At 37.9% G+C, this 21,266-nt stretch overlaps 1 protein-coding gene across 1 annotated transcript in view; it reads left to right on the forward strand.

Moving 5' to 3' along the window:
* THSD7B (thrombospondin type 1 domain containing 7B) overlaps nt 1-21,266 on the forward strand; it is a 913,367-nt gene that overhangs the window by 351,433 nt on the left and 540,668 nt on the right. The window contains exon 5 of the mRNA XM_019021646.4: nt 2,016-2,185. Coding sequence (XP_018877191.3) covers nt 2,016-2,185 — 170 coding nt within the window. The remainder of the gene's footprint in view (nt 1-2,015; nt 2,186-21,266) is intronic.

Genomic DNA, 21,266 nt, shown 5'->3' on the forward strand with positions numbered 1-21,266 from the left:
TTCAGGCCAGAAAGTTCTTCTTTTGGGGAATCCTTGGAGGAAGAGGGTTTGAAGTGAGATCTTGGTAATCATCCACCCCAACTTTCTCATACCCCATTTTATTTTGCCCTGGATGAAAGATCTATCTGTGCCCTGAAACTGGAAATCTGAAAAACAAGGCTTCTGCTGAGGTGGCCCTGAAGAACAGGGTAAGGACTGACTCTTTGTGAGGAGAAAGGGTTTCAGAGCCCTGGCTCTGGAAAAGAACTATCCCTGGGAAAAAATGAACTTCTCTTTATTTCTCATACCCAGGAATTAGAAATATATTGTTTTGTGGGGTTTTTTTGTGTGTGTTTTTTTTGTTTGTTTGTTTTTTCTTTCAGAGTTTTGCTCTCGTTGCCCAGGCTGGAGTGCAATGGTGCAATCTTGGCTCACCGCAACCTCCGCCTCCTGGGTTCAAGTGATTCTCCTGTCTCAGCCTCCCAAGTAGCTGGGATTACAGGCATGTGCCACCACACTCGGCTAATTTGGGATTTTTAGTAGAGATGGGGTTTCTCCATGTTGGCCAGGCTGGTCTCGAACTCCCGACCTCAGGTGATCCGCCCACCTCGGCCTCCCAAAGTGCTGGGATTACAGGCATGAGCCACCGTGCCCGGCCAGAAATATATTGTTATTTATATTCACCTAGGATAGGAAGGACCTGAACTCTGCACTCCAAACTCTTGTCTGCCTGAGTGACTAATTCATAAGCCTAGGGGAAAAAAAGTGAAAATTAAGTAGTGAGGCTGAGGGAGAAAAACTCATGTTACAACAAATCCCAGAGGACTGTCCAAATCCTTTTTCTATGGTGGGCTTTTCACAAGACTAATGATTCTCAGCTGATTCTTAGCTTTCAGGCTTTTTAGAATGATGACATTCATTGTTAGGGATTTGTCACTATGAGGTTTCTTGGAGATTTGCTTTCTTATTTTGACATCTGTTACTTGATTTCAATTTTACTCTAGTTTTTGTAAAGCCAGGATCTTGGTGACATATGATTACTTTTATGGCTGGTTTTTCCTCTTTTTTCTTTTAAACAATCACAAAACTGATAAATTTTTCTTTAAATATGAAATGGGACAGCAGATATGTCAATGTTACTTAGGCTTTGTTTATTGTTCAGAATTTAATGAGTCTCTCAGTGTTTTTACGAAGGTTATATGAATGCTGTGGGCTTAAAGAATGCGGTAATAATCCACAAAAGGAAATTCTGCCTAAAATAATTCTCTAGGTATGAATGTAGTAGTGTGATAGTTGTTTTGTTTTCTGTACATCGTATACAAACTCCATTGTGTTTTCCCCCTTATTTGTGGGGATGTATGTGTGTATTTGAGTATTAACCAGTGTTAAACTAGGGAGACATATTTCTATATCAGTTTATATAACAGTATAGCTGCATATGTAAAAAAGTATTAATCAGTTATATATAGTGGCATGGTATTAACTCATTTTTAATACATATACTTTTATGTGAATGACATGAAGTCAAATGAGTAAAGAGTTTCTTACATCAAGAAGACTGAAAAGTTGGAGATAGCTGTATGTAAAATAATATATTTACGACTTTACACTTTCACACACTGTCCTATTAAGAAAGAAAAGCCAACTTTCACACAAAGTCATCTGAAAGTCTGTGAAGTGAAACCCCATGACAAGTTCAGCTATCAAGAATTAGGCTCATTCGGTTTCCAACTCCTCTCTCTATTCCCTCACTCTCTTCCAGCTTCAAGGCTGAGACACACTCACTGTTTATCCGTATCACGTTCCTTTAGTCCGGTCATCTTGTGCTATTGTCATGATGGGCTGCTGGATGTTTTTTTTTTCTAGGAAATAAAAGGGATTTAGTAATTCAAAGCTAGTATACTTCTTTATCCACAGGCAAAGATTTGGCCCTAGAAAGAGAGATTATGCCTCTTGATGTCATGACTTAAGTTTTCCTCAGAGTTGTATATTTTTCTTACTTCTTCTTCTTCTTTTAAATAAACCAAACCAAACAGGTATTCCTGGAGAACTTCTGAATGGAAAGAATGCCAAGTCTCTCTCCTCCTCGAGCAGCAGGATCCCCACTGGCATGTGACGGGACCCGTGTGTGGCGGTGGGATCCAGACCCGGGAGGTGTACTGTGCCCAGAGCGTACCAGCAGCTGCCGCACTGAGGGCCAAGGAAGGTAGGCAGCCAGTTCCGGGACAGATGGTGCGCTGCTGGTTGGAAGGAAAATCTCTCCAACTCTCCAAGTATTCTTCTTGAAATAAGTGACACTTAGCATTCACACATTTAATATTTATTTTGTTGACCATTTGTATGCCACCCCTAAGTTCTTCCACTCGTAACACTTGGGATAGTTAAAAATAGTAGCAAAAATAATATGTCTCCCAAGAGTTACTGTGAAAGTTAAAGGAGAAAATGTAGTTAGGGTGTTTAGCATAGATAAATGCTACAAGCTAAGGGTCTGGTATGCCAGGAATGAGTCAGTAATGAATGAATAGCATTCTTTTTTTTTTTTAATTTTTTGCTCAAAGGAATTTTTATGTGTGTGAATTTTTGAATGTGGAAATTTCTGCAAACATATTCCTTTCAAATGTCAAGGATCCAGGGTTTTGTCGCCAAGTTTTAATTTTTCTGAAGAAAAAGAAGGAAGAGGAGAAAACCGTAGCTTTCTCCATAATAAGCTCTCTAATTGGTGGGTGTAACCCAGCAATAGTGTGTTTGTTTCAGAGTGCGGATAGTGATAATATTTAGAGACTGGGAAACTTGCTCAGATTTATGTAAGTCAATTGGTTGAGAAGTCATGAGTAGACAAGGAAGCTTCCACTCTAGAAGAATCTGTGACCTGTTCTAACCACATTGGAGAACCCAAGCAGTACTCCCTGCAGAAGTGGTAAAGGTGGGAATGTTTCCTTGGGCTTGCCAGATACGAGGACATATTTCCACTGTGGGCTTTGGTTAGGAAGGCAAGATGCAAATTTTCTTGCTATGGTAATGCATCCATTTAATTCTGTAAAGCTTGTCATGCTAGATGTCTTTGTGTGACATAGCTTTGCAGAGTTCATAGGCATCTGTGACCATAGCCTCAGATAAGGTACCTGATGGGATGGTTCTTACAGACTGCTTAGCATTTTGCTTCAACAATTGGTGCTGAAAGGCCACATTGACAGGGCTACAGCTGTTTTTGAAAATAATGATTGAATTTTCTTCCTTCTCTAATTTCACTTTGGAGAATTATAGCTTAAACACTTTTTATTTCAGGACAAAACATGACTATAGTTACTCCTCTGAGTTTGTAGAAACAGAATTTAGATTAAAAGGCTCCAGGTTAGTTTTTCAAACCTTGGTGATCTTTCCATTCCAGCTCCTCTCTTCTTTTCTTTGACTACTGTCTACTGTTGGAGGGTCTTCAGGGATCAACATATAAATAAAACTTGTATAGAATTGATGCATTATGACCTACCTATTTTTCAGCTTCAACTTTTAATCTGCTATGGACATTTTCATCTTTCTAAAGTTTCTTTTGTAAAAATAGCTTTTCTTATGGATCATCTATTCCTAAAGTTTCTTCAGGCTTAGTCTTTCTAGCTTTTTGAATGGAAACTTACTGGGCAGGAAGATTATAATTAGCAGGAAAGTGGAAGTCTGGTGTTCTAGAATTGGGAATTAGATGCTTACATAGTGTGGGGGTACGGGTGGAATAGAGAAGGGGTGTTAATTGCAGAGTGAGCAATCTATCAAGCCCTAGTACAATCTACTCCAAGCGTCTAAAGAGGAGGAAAATGTCTTAGGCCAAAGCACACTTGGAAATTAATATCTGTGTTCACAGGAAAACAGAAAGTACTTAGAAAGCTGTAAGTCTGATAGTCCAGTTCTCAGGGGGAAAGGCTTGATGTGGGACCTGGATGTAAATACATAGGTGTGTAACACGACTGTATACTCCTGTACAGAGCTGAATATAGTGAGTAAAACTATGCTGGATAACACAGCACAGCTGCCATGAAGGCACTGTATACAGCTTACTGCTTACCTTAGTAGTTGTTATCAAAGGTTTTATTTTGCTCTTGTGTGGAAGTGAACCAGCGGGGTTGTTTGCCCATTACTTTCCTTTCTTATAAATGCTTTCACTTCTTACTGTTATCATTTATAGATGTACCTTGACAAATCTGGAATGGGAATTTCTTCTTGGCCCCCATTAAACACAGAGGAACAATTGAATTTTTATTGTTAGGAACCTGTGAGTATTTGCCCAGTGAAGTAAGCAGAATATAAATATTTTTTATCTGTCAATGCAATAATAAAGGCCAAAATTGGATACATTTTTAGCATTTCAGTTTCTGTGAACATCAAATTATTAATATTATTGTTGTTATGTTAGATATTCATACTTTGGAGGGAGAAAGCATTTTAGTAGTATTGACTTTGGAAATTCCTTTGTGAGTCACTATTGACATCCCCACAAGGTTAATTTTCCCCTAGACTCAAGGATACTCTCTCTCTATTCACTCTGGAGTGTGATTGTGATTGCTTAACTTTTCTTCCATACAAAACCCCATCATCCACTGGTGATTTAGCAGCTCTGATTCCAAGCACCTGATTTTAGAGGAATTTACAATCTTGGGGGGAAAAACAAACTTCATTTCCATGGATCTTTCATGTAATAGAATGCATATAATTTCTAGATGCCATAATAATAATAATACTTTTAAAAAATGCTAATCCCCTCCCAAGGGTCTCCAAATCTCTTGGCCTAGGCTGGATGCTGAAGCTAAATCCTGACATTGATATGGTCCTGTTGAGGACTTATTTTTGGTGATGTCTCATTCCTCACTGAACCTCAATTCATGATGTTTGCCGCAAGAGTATAATAACACCTATAGCATATTTAGTTGATACTGTTGTTCATTGTTCATGTGGTGTTTTAAATGCAGCCAAAATAGTGCTGTAACAATCAATGTATGTATTACCAGCAATATTAGCCAAGCCAATAGAATTGGGAATGAAAATGTAGAGAACTATTTATGATTTTGCTTAACAGTTGTTGTTTTAAAGAGAATAGTGTTTCTCTTTTATAAATCAGAAGCAGCAGCACAAGTGATGCTTACCTGCAAAATAAAAGCTTGAATTTGGTAAGAACACTTTCTTCTTGCCTTTTCTCAAATAAAATTAAAGCCACTCAGTTTGCATTCCACAGTCCTTTCTCAGAAAGTAAAACATGAATCAAGCAATGCACTTTCAAAATCTAATAAAGACGAGGGCAAATGTATTCCATGTATGGCAATGTGGCCTAGAGACTAGGATATCAACAAATATAAATTTAAGTGGCATAGAAGTAGATATGTCATATATTGGTATATGGTAAAGCAAAATTTATTAAACCAATAAACTATATTTAAAAATCCAGAAAAATTTTTGGTGTGGTTGTAGTGGAGCAGAACATTGCTTGAATTTTCTAAAATATATATATTTCAGATTTTCTACTGATAGCATATTAAAAATGGAACACAGTTTAGCTATGAATTGTTAAATGCATTAGTTGCCCCCTCTGCACTAATAAGATTGTCTTCATTCTGGCCTCAGAGTTGGCATTAAGAGTACATGACCACACAAGGGCACACATTCTGGAATGCTAAGTTGTATTAGTCCATTTCCGTGCCGCTGATAAAGGCATACCTGAGACTGGATAATTAATAAAGAAAAAGAGGTTTAATGAACTCACAGTTCCACATGACTAGGGAGGCCTCACAATCATGGCAGAAGGGGAAAGGCACGTTTTACGTGGCAGCAGACAAGAAAGAATGAGAGCCAAGCAAAAGAAGTGTCCCCTTATAAAACCATCAGATCTCATGAGACTTATTCACTACCATGAGAACAGTATGGGGCAAACACCCCCATGATTCAATTATCTCCCACTGGGTCCTTCCCACATCTTGTGGGAATTATGGGAGCTACAATTCAAGATGAAATTTGGGTGGGGACACAGCCAAACCATATCATGAGTAGTATATGGAAACTTAATATATTTCAGGTTCTGGGTTTTAATTCTGACTTTGAAGGAAATGTGGTAAACCACATAAATGTTGTACCAGTCTTCTGGTTCATTAATTTGATTTTGAATATGTTGATTTGATGAGTAAAATTACATGACAATCAAACATTTATTTGTTTAAAAAAATTATGTGCCTGTTATGAGTTAGTCTATGCAGTAAAGTGCATCTGTCATAAGTGTGTCCCCAGTAATTTACAGGCTTTTAGTTGTAATAATAATTGAACTATTGACTACATATGCTACAGTGACTTAAGTGTTTGGATGATTACATATCTAACATGGTTTAATCCATTTATTGATGCCCAAGAGTAATCTTCATTGAGGTGATATTTAAAAGGAGCTTGGAGAGTCCATAAGCATGTTCTAAGGTGTGGGAGAACACATGAAAAGAAATGGAGAGGTTTGTGTTCAGTAGCAGCCTGTGCACTGGTGTGAAGAGAGCTCAGGGTAAAAGAAAGTTACAATGACAGTGGAAAGGCAGGCCTTCTATGCTATTCTGGAGTAAGACTTTGTCTTTGAGAATATGGATATGTGCTGCAGCCTTTTTTCCCCCTACTGTAGATTTTTAAACAGAAAGGAAATCTTATATTAACTGTACTTAAGCTTGTAAAAACATTAGCATGCTAAGAAAATTATGAGTTATCATATCCTATGTGTAAATGTATCTGATTATCCAGGAAGTTTTTGAGTTATGAAATAAAGTAATTTATATTCTTAGCTGATATCTTAAGGGGCGATTGGAGGAGATATTCCACTATCATTTGAAAGACTGGAAATATCTTTCACCTGTCTTTAGAAATTGGTTTTAAAGTCAATAAAGTCATTTGGGTGGGAGAATAAGGTGTCAGGAAAGTAGTACACTAAGAACTTCCCTTGATGTCAACCCTTAGAGGAGCAATGAGACTGTTTAAGTGGGCTTATAGCATTTTCTCTTGCTTTATGCTAAGAGAGAAGCAGAGATAACGGAATAAAATAACCTTTGCTAATTAACAGCAGGATATTTGATGACAGTTCACATGAGGCCAAGAGAGATAAGGTTCTTGGCTTGTAAGAACCTTGGAAACCTCTATCTTGGAAACCTCTTCAATTATTGAAATCACAGGTGTAGAAGAAAGTCAGAAAAGGGTAGCACAAGAGAATGATTAACACGCAGATCTCTGGATTCCTCACAATGACAGGTGGTGATGAAAAGGTGTGGGGAAGGGAGGGAATGAGAAGATGGGTGAAGACAAGCAGTTACTCCAGTGTTTTTTGCAAGAAGGAGGAGGAACGGAAGTGGAGGAAGAAAAAGAAGGGGAAGGAGGAGGAGGAAGAGGAAGAAAGGAAGAGGGAGAATGGAGCAGAGAGAAGGGAGAGGGGATGGGGAAGGGGAGAGCAGGGAGGAAGGAGGAAGAAACTTATTAAGTCAAACTCTTAGGGATCTTTTCTTTCCATTAGGCTGCATTATCTCTTTGCTTATATCTTGAACCTACACACTAAGGTAGAGTTTAGGACTTGATAGCCATTTCTCCCCGGGTTATTGATGCAGGATCCTAGACTCACAGATGCTCCAGATCTCTAGTGTTAACTCCATCTTCTTCTTAAGTGAGAATAGTTAGCGTGTCACGCTACCTAGGCCAAGTGTAAACAAGCTTCCTTTCCAAATTGTTATCTGTAAATGGAAGGAGGTAGAAGAGTTAGTGAAAGTAATGACATGTGTTCCATCTTTAAATCCCCACTCTTTTTTGCAGAGGCAAACATAGACTTTATAAGCCATATATCTACATATATAGTTCAAATATTCTCTCTAAAAGTATAATGCTGGGAAGAGTTAAAGAACAAAAGAAACACGAAGTCAGAAAGAGTCCAAAGTGAGATTGGTTTCTACTGGTTCTGTTTGATTGCATTTGTATCTAAGTTTAGTTAATTTTTAAAATCAAGTGTAACAAACTTATCTTAGTGTGATATAGCAAATGTTTATTGAATTAATGGGCTTAGCAAAAATATTGAAGAGTTCCTACTTTAAGTGTTCATTAAATTATCAGACTGTTCTTGTTATTAAAAATTTCCTAATTTATTTAGCTCAAGGTATAACGCACCTCATTAAACAAGAGCAGGAGAGAGCTACCCTGGATGAATGAGAGAGTCAGGATATTTGAGGAGAAAGCCTAGCACTGAGTAGAGGTTGCTCTGGGAAAAATAAATGGCTTATGGAAAAATTTGCTTTTTGAATGATGTGTGAGTCCTGTTTAATTTGATCTCCTGAAGAGGAAGAACATGTGCAATGTGTTATATATTTCTTCAAAGTTAACATAACTAAACTGAAAATTCACTACTGTGTGTTGCTGAAACTAAAGCATGTGGCATCGTGGAGAAGGGAGATTATGAATGACCTGGAACTAGATATGAATATGGATTTTGGCAATGGTTTTACAAGTAATAGTTCAGCTTTCCTAATCCTATAGCCCTAAGTTCATACTCCTGTAGGACATCACTTCTTCCTGATTTCTAACTATTATTATAATAGTCTTTGTCACTCATTTGGCTGTAAAGGCCCTTAAAGGCCATGCTTGACATTCTTCTTTGTATTCCCAAGTGTCAATACTCTTCATGTAAAAGGCAAATAACAAATGTTTCTGGAATTCAAAATGGAAACTCTTAAACACAACAGAATGATATGTTGAGTTTGATTGAATTCTCTTTGTTTTTTAGATAGCACAGAGAAAGGAATTGTTTGACTGTTGACCAGACCAAAATTGTCTGCAACCTGGATGTCAGTATTCCATGCCAAAGCTAGGTAGCTCTGAGAGCCCAGAATGCAACCAGACAAAATAGAAGGTATAAGGACCCTGAGTGAGGAAAATGGCCCATGGGGAAAGATTGGGAAGGAAAACAAAGGAGAAAGAAACAAGGAGCAGTACTGGGCCAGAGAGATTGGCCTGTACTGAAATGGGGGATTTGCCCAGTAGTTTTGGGCTAAGGCAATGCTAGTTGATTTCTAAATGATTTCCATAGTTAAATATATCCCTCTGTTGTTTTAAAGAGGAAAAAGTTTATAGAAGCCATGAAAATTGTTTATTTCTATCAGTGTTACTTTTGACCTCTTTAATGGTATAGGAGGGGAGATGAGCCAGTTAAATAAATAACTATTGAAATGAAACAAGAACCTTAAGAGAAAATAGGAATTTTGGTAAGAAGAGATTAAACCAGTGAGACATGGGGATGTAGGGTAGGTTTGGGGATAAGAAAGCTTTTACCTGGGCCTTAAAGGAAGTGCATGGTTTAAACAGGTGTTCATATGAAAGGGACAGAATCCCAGAGGAAGCAGGCCATGTGTAAAGACGCCGAAGTGGAAAGGCAGAGAACATATTTTCAGTAAAACTGGTAATCAAGCTGGCCATGAATATGGGGGAGATGAGGTAAGGACTATGGGTTTAGGGTAGAGATATAGAATTGTAGGCTATGATCTTAGGCCTCATGTGATCAGACCATGATATGGTAATACCTGAACTGTCAAGTCTCCATTCCTGTTCAACCCTTGGAGCTCCAACAATGCTGAACATCTTTCACAGTCTCGGGCTTTGGAGCTCATCTCTGCCTGCCTGCTGCCCACTATCATATAGTCTTCCTTATTTTCCTCTCTCACACATTTACTCCCTGGCTCAGACCTGTACCTGGATAACCCATGCCTAGAAAGTATCTCTTCTGGGAGTTCTTTGAGATGACACAGGTACCTCTGCTCCTCAGCCACTACAGCACTTTGTCTCACTGCATGATAATTGCTTGTTTATGCATACTGGTCACCTTGCTGCTATGCAAGTCTGAGATCAGGTAAATAACCAGATCTGTGTTATTTACTCTCATCTTCCCAGCACTGGACACAGTATCTGGCATGTGAAAATTGCTTATACTGAATTCAAGCTTTGCAAACCTTCTCACCCTCCTTTTACCATGTTCTTTCTTGTCCTTGGCTCGTGCTGTGTGGTTTAACTGTCCCATCTCCCTTCCTAGACTGTTAAAGATGTTGCCAGTCCATTTTCAAACTTGGATGAAACACCATGTCATGGTGTCTGGGATCTGGCTTCCTTGAGTAGCAGCTGAGAGGCTGGATGCTGCAATCTGGAGGATACAACCTGGAAGTGTAGGGGTCTTAGCTCCCTGTGGGGTGAACCTTGACCAATGAGAAACAAGATTCAGGAGGAGGCCAGGCCACTCACAGTGCCCCTGGAGATTTTTATCATGTACAATTTCCTTTCACAATCCTACCAAAAACAGATCTGCTGAATGATCACTATGTATCTTTGTGGTTTGACGATAAATGGTGGTCAGCAGAATAACATGCCACACAGCATTCCCTCATATTTTCTTTGCTTTACTCCTGTTGTTTCTGCACTGTCATTGCCTCCTGGCCTGGAACCTCCTGAGTAAAGTATTAGCACTCAAATTCTCATTGTAGGTTTTGCCTTCTAGAGAATTTCAGCGATAACGTTCAATGAATGCATGTTGAAAGGAAGAAAGGAGAATGTTTTAAGGATTTATTGCAATAGATGAGATGTAATATGGGCCTGAAGTGTGTTGAAGCTGTAAACGACAACTTTTCTTTCTGTTCCTCCTTCAATTTCTTTCTCTTTTTTCTCCCTCAGTCTCATTTCTCTTCCTCTTCTTTTATGTATTTCTCTTTCTCATCACCCAATATTTCTGTTTTCTCTCCTCCCGCCTCCTTTCATCTTGCATAAGCCTTGAGAAGAGGCTTAGTAATTGTGATAGACTTCGCAGCGGTTAGCACATTGCCTGGCAAAAGGCAGATAAGAACTCAGTCGATATTTCCCGAACAAATGAATGTAACCCCCTGCATATAGTCTTACCATTCAGTTTTAGGCATTACTTTTCACTTTGGGACAACTTTTCTTTTCATTCCAGTTGTTCGCATACACCTGCACTTCATTAATGAACAGTTAAGTTCTTTTTCTGAGAGTAGAAGATTACATTTGGAAAACCACGCTGAGACTAGTGCATTGACAATCTTTAGTTGAGTGTCTCGCTCATCTTCATTTTGTCAGCTGAACTGGATTTTTCTCAAACACAAAGCCAAGAGGTAATGAGGTTCCTCTTGGCAGTGCAATTTCTGAAACAAAGTTATTGCTTCCAGTCTATTTCTCCAGCTTTGTTAAGTTTGCCAATTTAACTGGCAAGTAGGATATAGAAGAAGTATCCACTTACTGCCCAACTCTTCCTGCAAGAAAGTTTCAGAACATTTTCACAAACCTTGTTCTAGTATTTTGCATTTTTTTCATGCTCTAGTTTAAGCTTTACATCAGGTTCTCTTCATAAGAGGACATAGTCACTTCGTAAGATCTCAGTGTGCTTAGGAATAATTAAATGACTCCTTGTGTCTTCTGGCTGCTTCCTCAAGCACACAGGGGAAAGGGGGAAGGGATTTATTCCTATGTCAAGAGAAAATCTGGAAAGCCAGTGAACTAGGATGCTAGTTCTAATTCCAAGATCCTGTGTGCCTCCATGTGGAATATATAATTGTAGTTCATTTTATTCTTTTTAGATCTGCTTTTCTTTTTTACCTTTTTATTTTTAAATTGACAAGTAAAAATGTTATGTACTTATGGCATACAACATGATGTTTTGATGTAGGCATATATGTGAAGTGAGTAAATAAAGCTATTTAACATATGCATTGCCTCACATACTTACCATCTTTTTTGTGGTGAGAACACTTAAAGTCTACTCTGTTAGCAACTTTCAAATATGCAACATGTGATAAACTGTAGTCACCATGAAGCACAAAAAAAAATCTTTTGAACTTGTTTCTTCTAAGATCTACTTCTCTAAGACTTTAATTATTTTTTTGACTGTTGATGGACTTTATTAAAGTTGTCCCAATTCTTTTGAAACTCAGTTCTGGACACAGCCATTTCTATTTGAATAATCTATGGGCATTTACAATTTAGTTTTTCTTTTATTGGACCCTTCATTGTCTTCCCCACACCCATCTCAGAGTCTTCTCCACTGCTCCAAAATTCAGGAAATTGTCTGTTTCAATTGACTCTTCCTTATACGACAGATTCCTCTGTAGCATGAGAGGTTGTTTGATAGCATTTTACCTGTAGTAGAACTTATTTCAAAATTGGAGTCAATCCTCTCAAACCCTGCTGCTGCTTTTTCAACTAAGTTTATGTGATATTCTAAATGCTTTGTTGCCATTTCAATAATGTTGAGAGCATCTTCACCAGGAGTAGCTTCCATCTCAAGAAACCATCTTCTTTGCTCATTTGTAAGAAGCAATTCATCATCCATTCAAGTTCTATCATAAGGCTGCAGCAATTCAGTCATATCTTTAGGCTCCACTTCAAATTCTAGTTCTCTTGCTATTTCTACCACATGTGTAGTTACTTACTCCACTGAAGTCTTGAATACCTCAAAGTCATTCATGATGTTTGGAATCCACTTCTTTCAAACTTCTGTTAATGTTGATATTTTGACCTCCTCCCATGGATCACGAATGTTCTTAATGGCATCTAGAATGTTGAACGCATTTTCAATTTACTTTTCATTTATTTCATTTTCAATTATTTCGTTTTCCCAGATCCATCAGATGAATTACTGTCTATGGCAGGTGTAGCCTTACACAAAGTATTTCTTAAATAATAAAACTTGAAAGTTAAAATTCCTCCTTGGTCCATGGGCTACAGAATGGATGTTGTGCTATGAGTCATGAAAACATTAATCTCCTTGTACATCTCCATCAGGGCTTTTGGGGCATCAGGTGCATTGTCAATGAGAAGTAATAGTCTGAAGGGAATCTCTTTTGTTTTCTGAGCAGTAGGCCTCAACAGTGGGCTTAAAATATTTAGTAAATCATGCTGTAAATAGATATGTTGGGGTTTGTTATTCCATTTATAGAGCACAAGAAAAATAGAGCTAGCATAATTCTTAAGGACCGTAGGATTTTTTGGAATGGTAAATGGGCACTGACTTCAACTTAAAGTCACCAGCTGCATCAGCCCCTAATGAAAGAGTCAGCCTATCTTTTAAAGCTTTAGAGCCAGGCATTGACTTCTCCTCTTTAGCTATGGAAGTCCTAGATGGCATCTTCTTCCAATATAAGGCTGTTTCGTCTACATTAAGAATTGGTTTTCCAGTGTAGCCACCTTCATCAATGATCTTAGCTAGATCTTCCTGATAACTTGCTTCTGCTTCTACATTAGCACTTGCTGCTTCACCTTGCACCTTTTTGCTATTGAGATAGCTCCTTTTTAAACCTTAGGAACCAACCTCTGCTAGCTTTGAAGGTTTCCCCTGCCCTACAGCTTCCTCAGCTCTCTCAGCCTTCATAGAATTGAAGAGAGTTAGGACCTTGCTCTGGATTAGGCTTTTGCTTAAGGAAATGTTGTGACTGCTTTGGTCTTCTATCCAGAGAACTCAAACTTTCTTTATATCAACAATCAGACTGTTCTGCTTTCTCATCATTTATGCGTTTACTGCAGTAACACTTTTAATTTCCCTCAAAAACTTTTTCTTTGCATTCAGAACTGGGCTAATTGTTTGACACAGAGGCCTTGCTTTCAGCCAGTCTTGGCTTTCAACAGCCTTCCTTTCTAAGCTTAATCATTTCTAGCTTTTGATTTAAAGTGAGAGATGTATGACTCTTCCTTTCACTTGAACATGTAGAAGTCATGGTAGGGTTATTAATTGGCCTAATTTCAATATTGTGTCTCCAGAAATAGGGAGACCTGAGGAAAGGGAGAGAGATGGGGGAATGGTGGGCAAGTGGAGCAGTCAGAACACACACAACATTTATTAAGTTCACTGCCATGGATGGGTGTGGTTCCTGGAGCCCCAAAACAATGACAGTAATAACATCAAAGATCACTGATCACTGATGACTATAATATATATATAATAATAATGAAAAAGTGTGAAATAATGCAAGAATTAGCAAAATGTGACACAGAGACACAAAGCGGGCACATGGTGTTTGAAAAGTGGCGCTTACAGTCTTGCTGGACACAGGGTTGCCACAGACCTTCAATTTGTAAAAAATGCAATAGCTGAAAAGTGAAATAAAATGAAGTATGCCTGTATTTAATATCTGCTAGCTGTGCTGAGGAGATTAGAATTTTTACTCAGTTGCATACCATAATGTGATTCCAATCCTTTAAGGAAGAGGAACAGGTGCCCTAACTTACAGTGGCACACCATCAATATTGTTGCTGATAACACACTGCATACCTAATGATACTTAAAAAGAAATCTTTCATTTTGGAAATTGTCAAATGTACATAAGTATAGATAATCGTTATTACTTTTTGGTAAAATGAAATTAAGTAGGAGGAAACACTGAATTGAGAGTTAGATGAGTGGAATTCTAATTCTAACCTTCTGCTGGTGGTCTACCTGATTTGGGCTTCAATTTGTTACTTTTAATAGTGTGAATAATAGAATGCATTTATTCTCATAGGTGTATTAAACACTAGTTTATGGCTCAGGCCTGTAATCTCAGCACTTTGATAGGCTGAGGTGGGTGGATTTCTTGAGGTCAAGAGTTCAAGACTAGCCTGGCTAACATGGTGAAACCCCATCTTTACCAAAAGTACAGAAAATTAGCCAGGCATGGTGGTGCACACCTGTAATCCTAGCTATTCAGGAGGCTGAGGCAGGAGAATTGCTTGAACCCGGGAGGCGGAGGTTGCAGTAAGCTAAGATTATGCCACTGCACTCCAGCCTGGGTGGCAGAGTGAGACCCTGTTACAAAACAAAATGAAACAAAGTAAAAAAACCAAAAAGCCCTACTAGTTTAATATAGTATATTAAACACTAATAAATATAGGGAAACATAGATGTAAAGGCAGTTGCATTCTGAAGAAAATCTATGTAAATGTAATACTTTCTTTTCTTATTACTGGTAGTATTTTCTTCCATTGAACTAAAATGGATTGGGAACACTACAGATACTTTATTTCCCCAAAATTCTATACCTGTAATTTTCTTTCCTGCTAGTTAGGATATACTATCAAATTGATGACTCTTTTAGTGTACTATAGATTAAATAAAGCTTACAACACCACCTGTCATTTTTAACACTTATAACACAAATAAAATAAATTATTTGTGATTTATTAATCTATTTCTACATTAATCTGTTTAGGTTAAGTGTATTATTTCAACTAAGACTTAAAGAAATTGTATTTTGAGATTGAGAAGAATCGAAGTATCATTTAAGCAGTAATTATCAACAAACATTGTGACACAAATCACTCATGGTACTTAATAAACATATTACTTTCTGGGTTCCTCTACTGAAGATTCTGATTCAATGAATCTAGTCTGGGCCTGAAATTTTGAAAATTTTTGTGATATAACAGACGATTCTTACCAAGAGGGAAGATTAGGAAAGATTGATATAACCCATTATTTTTATTGTAAAATGTGCAAATTGAGACCTGCAGTAGTTGAAACTTGCCTGAGTTCTCAATGTTTGTCAGTTGCAGGCCTAGGGCCCGTGCCTTAAACTTCTAGCACTTTAGCCAGGCCTCCATCCACTTCCCTAACCTGAAAGTTAATGTGCTTATAAAACATGTACCTTCTCTACTAACTTACACTGACTTTTTGCTGACACTAATTTACTCACTAGTCTAATTTCTTCTTAGCTAAATTTAGCAACTATTCAAGTTTCAGGGGTTGGAAAGCAGCCTCAGGAATCACAGAGTTCCTGTAAGAACCTTTTTCCAATGAAAAGAACTTTAAGTGTCCGGGCTCAGTGTGGAGTTTGAAGCTTTAGCATCAAAGCTTGTAATGACTTGCTAACTCTAATTGATTTTTTAGCTAGGACTTCCTGGATTTTTGTTTCCTGGTTGGTTCTTACATCTTACATAAGCCACGTGGCTTTTTTTCATGACCCTGAAAAAAACCTCCTATTGTGATAATTCTTTGTCAAAGAACCTTGAAAATCTGTAACCTTTTATAAAGAAGAAGATAATTATTTTCTACTGGTTTTCAAGTTGCTTGGGGTGGAATTAAATCTTAAAAGACATAGTGGTGATATACCAGGCATCAATCAGTATACTCTCTTCTTGCAACTCTGGAGCTCAACTTATTGAGACTTTTCTCTAGATTTCTTTTTTCTCATTAGTAGAGGGGTAAACTCTGTACAGGATAATTTAGAACGTGTTGCTGCAGTCAATGTTATTTGTTCTTTTTATGTCAGATATAAGACTTCTTAAAGGAGTTTTGTTCTTTTTAATTCAATTCAAATCCCCTTTGAACATTCTGTAATTACCTTTTTTTTTTTTTTTAAGACAGAGTCTCACTATGTCACCCAGGCTGGAATGTGGTGGCGCCATATCAGCTTACTGTAGCCTCAGCCTCCTGGGCTCAGGTGATCCTCCTGCCTCAGCCTCCCAAGTAGCTGGGACAACAGGCCCGTGACACCACACCTAGCTAATTTAAAAAAATAGCTTTAGAGATGGGATCTCTCTATGTTGCCCAGACGGGTCTCTAACTTTTGGCCTCAAGTGATCCTCCTGCCTCAACCTCCCAAAATGCTGGGATTACGGGCATGAGCTACTGCACCTGACCTTATAATACCTTTTAACTCAGCATTACACAGTCATTTCTTAATACCATTTATGATTATAAGTATTTGTTACCTACATTTCGACCATTTGCATTGTTGGGTGGCGGGGTCCTAACTTATGAAATAGTCCTAATTCTAAATATCTCATCACTGTTTTCTAATGAGAGTAGGATGAGCATTAGTGGGAAAATGTAGAAGGTAAAAGAAATTTTTATTTCAGTATACTTGACATTTGGTGTTGGAGGACAGTTATAAGAATATGTCTGACAGTTTTTATGTTTTTTCAGTAAATTGTCAATGCCAGGAAAAACTGGAGGTCCTTTAGAACTCAAGGAGCTACATTGAGAGGGGATTGCATTGGGAAGCAAGGGAAGGAGAGAGCAAGGGGCTGGGGCATAGCACTGACAGGTGGGTGCTGTTTCACAATACCCAGATGAAGTGGATTTACGGCCAGATGAGGTGGATTTAAAAGGCCTAAAATGGGACAGTCACTGAAAAAACACATAATGTATGTCTAGTTTGTTAATATGTTTTAGTAGTATGTGTAGCCCTACCCTATTTGCTCAAAGGGCTGTGCTACATTATCGTTTCCATCTCCATAGTTACTAAAATCCTTACTTTTCCCAAGCCTCACCTTTTTTTATTATTATTATTATACTTTAAGTTTTAGGGTACATGTGCACAATGTGCAGGTTAGTTACTTATGTATACATGTGCCATGCTGGTGTGCTGCACCCATTAACTTGTCATTTAGAATTAGGTATATCTCCTAATGCTATCCCTTCCCCTCCCCCCACCCCACAGCAGTCCCCAGAGTGTGATGTTCCCCTTCCTGTGTCCAAGTGATCTCATTGTTCAATTCCCACCTATGAGTGAGAACATGCGGTGTTTGGTTTTTTGTCCTTGAGATAGTTTACTGAGAATGATGATTTCCAATTTCATCCATGTCTCTACAAAGGACATGAAGTCATCATTTTTTATGGCTGCATAGTATTCCATGGTGTATATGTGCCACATTTTCTTAATCCAGTCTATCATTGTTGGACATTTGGGTTGGTTCCAAGTCTTTGCTATTGTGAATAGTGCTGCAGTAAATATACGTGTGCATGTGTCTTTATAGCAGTATGATTTATAATCCTTTGGGTATATACCCAGTAATGGGATGGCTAGGTCAAATGGTATTTCTAGTTCTAGATCCCTGAATCGCCACACTGACTTCTAAAATGGTTGAACTAGTTTACAGTCCCACCAACAGTGTAAAAGTGTTCCTATTTCTCCACATCCTCTCCAGCACCTGTTGTTTCCTGACTTTTTAATGATTGCCATTCTAACTGGTGTGAGATGGTATCTCATTGTGGTTTTGATTTGCATTTCTCTGATTGCCAATGATGGTGAGCATTTTTTCAGCTGCATAAATGTCTTCTTTTGAGAAGTGTCTGTTCATGTCCTTCACCCACTTTTTGATGGGGTTGTTTGTTTTTTTCTTGTAAATTTGTTTGAGTTCATTGTAGATTCTGGATATTAGCCCTTTGTCAGATGAGTAGGTTGCAAACACTTTCTCCCATTTTGTAGGTTGCCTGTTCACTCTGATGCTAGTTTCTTTTGCAGTGCAGAAGCTCTTTAGCTTAATTAGATCCCATTTGTCAATGTTGGCTTTTGTTGCCATTGCTTTTGGTGTTTTAGACATGAAGTCCTTGCCCATGCCTATGTCCTGAATAGTAATGCCTAGGTTTTCTTCTAGGGTTTTTATGGTTTTAGGTCTAACGTTTAAGTCTTTAGTCCATCTTGAATTAATTTTTATATAAGGTGTAAGGAAGGGATCCAGTTTCAGCTTTCTACATATGGCTAGCCAGTTTTCCCAGCACCATTTATTAAATAGGGAATCCTTTCCCCATTGCTTGTTTTTCTCAGGTTTGTCAAAGATCAGATAGTTGTAGATATGCGGCGTTATTTCTGAGAGCTCTGTTCTGTTCCATTGATCTATATCTCTGTTTTGGTACCAGTACCATGCTGTTTTGGTTACTGTAGCCTTGTAGTATAGGTTGAAGTCAGGTAGCATGATGCCTCCAGCTTTGTTCTTTTGGCTTAAGATTGACTTGGCAATGCGGGCTCTTTTTTGGTTCCATATGAACTTTAAAGTAGTTTTTTCCAATTCTGTGAAGAAAGTCATTAGTAGTTTGATGGGGATGGCATTGAATCTATAAATTACCTTGGGCAGTATGGCCATTTTCACGATATTGATTCTTCCTACCCATGAGCATGGAATGTTCTTCCATTTGTTTGTATCCTCTTTTATTTCGTTGAGCAGTGGTTTGTAGTTCTCCTTGAAGAGGTCCTTCATGTCCCTTGTAAGTTGGATTCCTAGGTATTTTATTGTCTTTGAAGCAATTGTGAATGGGAGTTCACTCATGATTTGGCTCTGTGTTTGTCTATTATTGGTGTATAAGAATGCTTGTGATTTTTGTACATTGATTTTGTATCCTGAGACTTTGCTGAAGTTGCTTATCAGCTTAAGGAGATTTTGGGCATAGACAATAGGGTTTTCTAGATATACAATCATGTCGTCTGCAAACAGGGACAATTTGACTTCCTCTTTTCCTAAAAGGGTATTCAATTTTTTTTTTTTAAAGAAGCTATGTAAAGATTTGATTTTCGGAATGTTTATTTTTAATAGGGGAGTAATATAATAGACCTTTCCTACTGATAAGGCAAGGATACTTTCTTATGTGAGTTCACATTACATATTATCAATATATTAACTGTGCCCCGTATTAAGTGACTGTCTTTTAGCTCTCTGCTAATCCTTCTTTATACAGATAAAGGCTAGACATCAAGATATAACCTTAGCACTATTGCTGTGTTCATTCCTGTTATCTTTACTAACTAAGATAGTGGAATCATAAGGTCTACAATTGGAAAGGAATTCGATTGATTGTCTGGTGCAAACCTCTCTCAGACAGTGATTTCCTCTTGAAGAGTTCTAGAGTGTGGTTTCAGGTTGCATGCTAGTGATAAGTAATTCATTGCTACACAAAGCTGCAATTATTATATAGACTTTTCCCTTGTATTCAACTGCCTCTTGTTAATGTCTATCCATTTCTCCCAGTTCTGTGCTTACAGACTACACAAAATTTATCTATTTTTTCCATAAAAGCCCTTCAAAAATGTAAAGACAACCACACTGTACTTTTTACAGTTTCTCTCTTTACAAAACACTGACGTCTGACATTTTTCTCATGGGTCATATATTCAAACTCTTTCATCATAAAGGATGATTAATGAACTCTAATCATCTTATAATGAAGTATGATTTCCTTTCCGTGTGGTTACTGTCTATTTAAAAATACTCCGTTGACTTTTGCCTTGGATTATTATCACACTGAATACCTAGGAAATCCACTCTCTTTTCCTGTCTTGAGCCAACAGTGCAAAACTGGTTTGTTTTCTCTTTCCACTGTCTCACCTAAAATTCCTCATGTAGTAAGGCCCCAAATAATCTATTTTAAAGCAACCTGAAGGGTTTGTTTACGTGAGGGTGGAGAGTGGGAATGTTAATGGGAATTCTAGTTATGCAGAGTTTGAAAGAGGAGGAGGTTAGGCAAATGGAACATAAACTTCTTTATTCAATAAAGTAAAAGGGACTCCCACCTCTGCCATGCAGACAATGTAGGAGGTGACTTGGTTTTTCCTATGGAATAGTGGTTCTCATATTTCAATGAGCATGTAAATTACCCAGGGATTTTTTTTTTAAATGCTGATTCTGAGTAAATAAAGTTGGCGTGGGAGTGGGATCCTGCATTTCTAATAAGTTCCCTGGAGATGCCTATGCTGTTGCTCCATGGACCACATTTTGAACAGCACTGTCCAGCATAAATTCATTGTGAGTTACAAATGTGAATGACATATGTAATTTTAAGTTTTCAAGGAGCCATATGAAAAATGCATAAAGAAGATAAATAGGTGAAATTAATTTTAATAGTGTATTTTGTTTCACCAAATATATCCAAAGGACTATCATTTCAACATAAATCAGCATAAAAATAAATAATGAGATAGTTTAAATTATTTCACTTTGGTACCAAAAGTTTGATGTTTGTATGTATTTTACACTTGCAGTGCATCTCATATTGGATCAGCCACATTTCAAGTGCTCCATAGCCATATGCAGCTCTGTGACTACTGGCTACCATGTTGGACAGTGTAACTCTAGATCTGAAGATTTTGATCTCTCAGAACCTGGAAATAACACAAATAACTAATATTTGTTGAGTATTCACTTTGTGCATGGCATGGATATGAGATGTAAGTGCTATATAAATGCTTCATCTAAGTCATCTCCTAAGACCCTTACAACATCCCAATCAAGTAAGCAACGTTATTATTTCCATTATACACAGGAAGAAAGTGAGGCTTTGGACTGGCGGTAACTTGTGTGAAGTCACAATGGTAGAGCTGGATTTTTCCAGCCCATGCTCTTACCCACTTTTTCAGAGCAGAGGGCCCTCTGAAGGAAGCAAGTCAGCATTCCTAACACTGAGTTTTAATTTTTTTTCATGTGTTCTTGTTTTCTTGTGGTATCCTTAAGCCTTTAGCACAGTTCATTCCCTTCTGTAGTCTAGCAGCAATGGTCTCCTGTTGACAGAGCCT

The sequence above is a fragment of the Gorilla gorilla genome, chromosome 11, assembly GCF_029281585.2.
Source record: "Gorilla gorilla gorilla isolate KB3781 chromosome 11, NHGRI_mGorGor1-v2.1_pri, whole genome shotgun sequence".
NCBI lineage: Eukaryota > Metazoa > Chordata > Mammalia > Primates > Hominidae > Gorilla > Gorilla gorilla.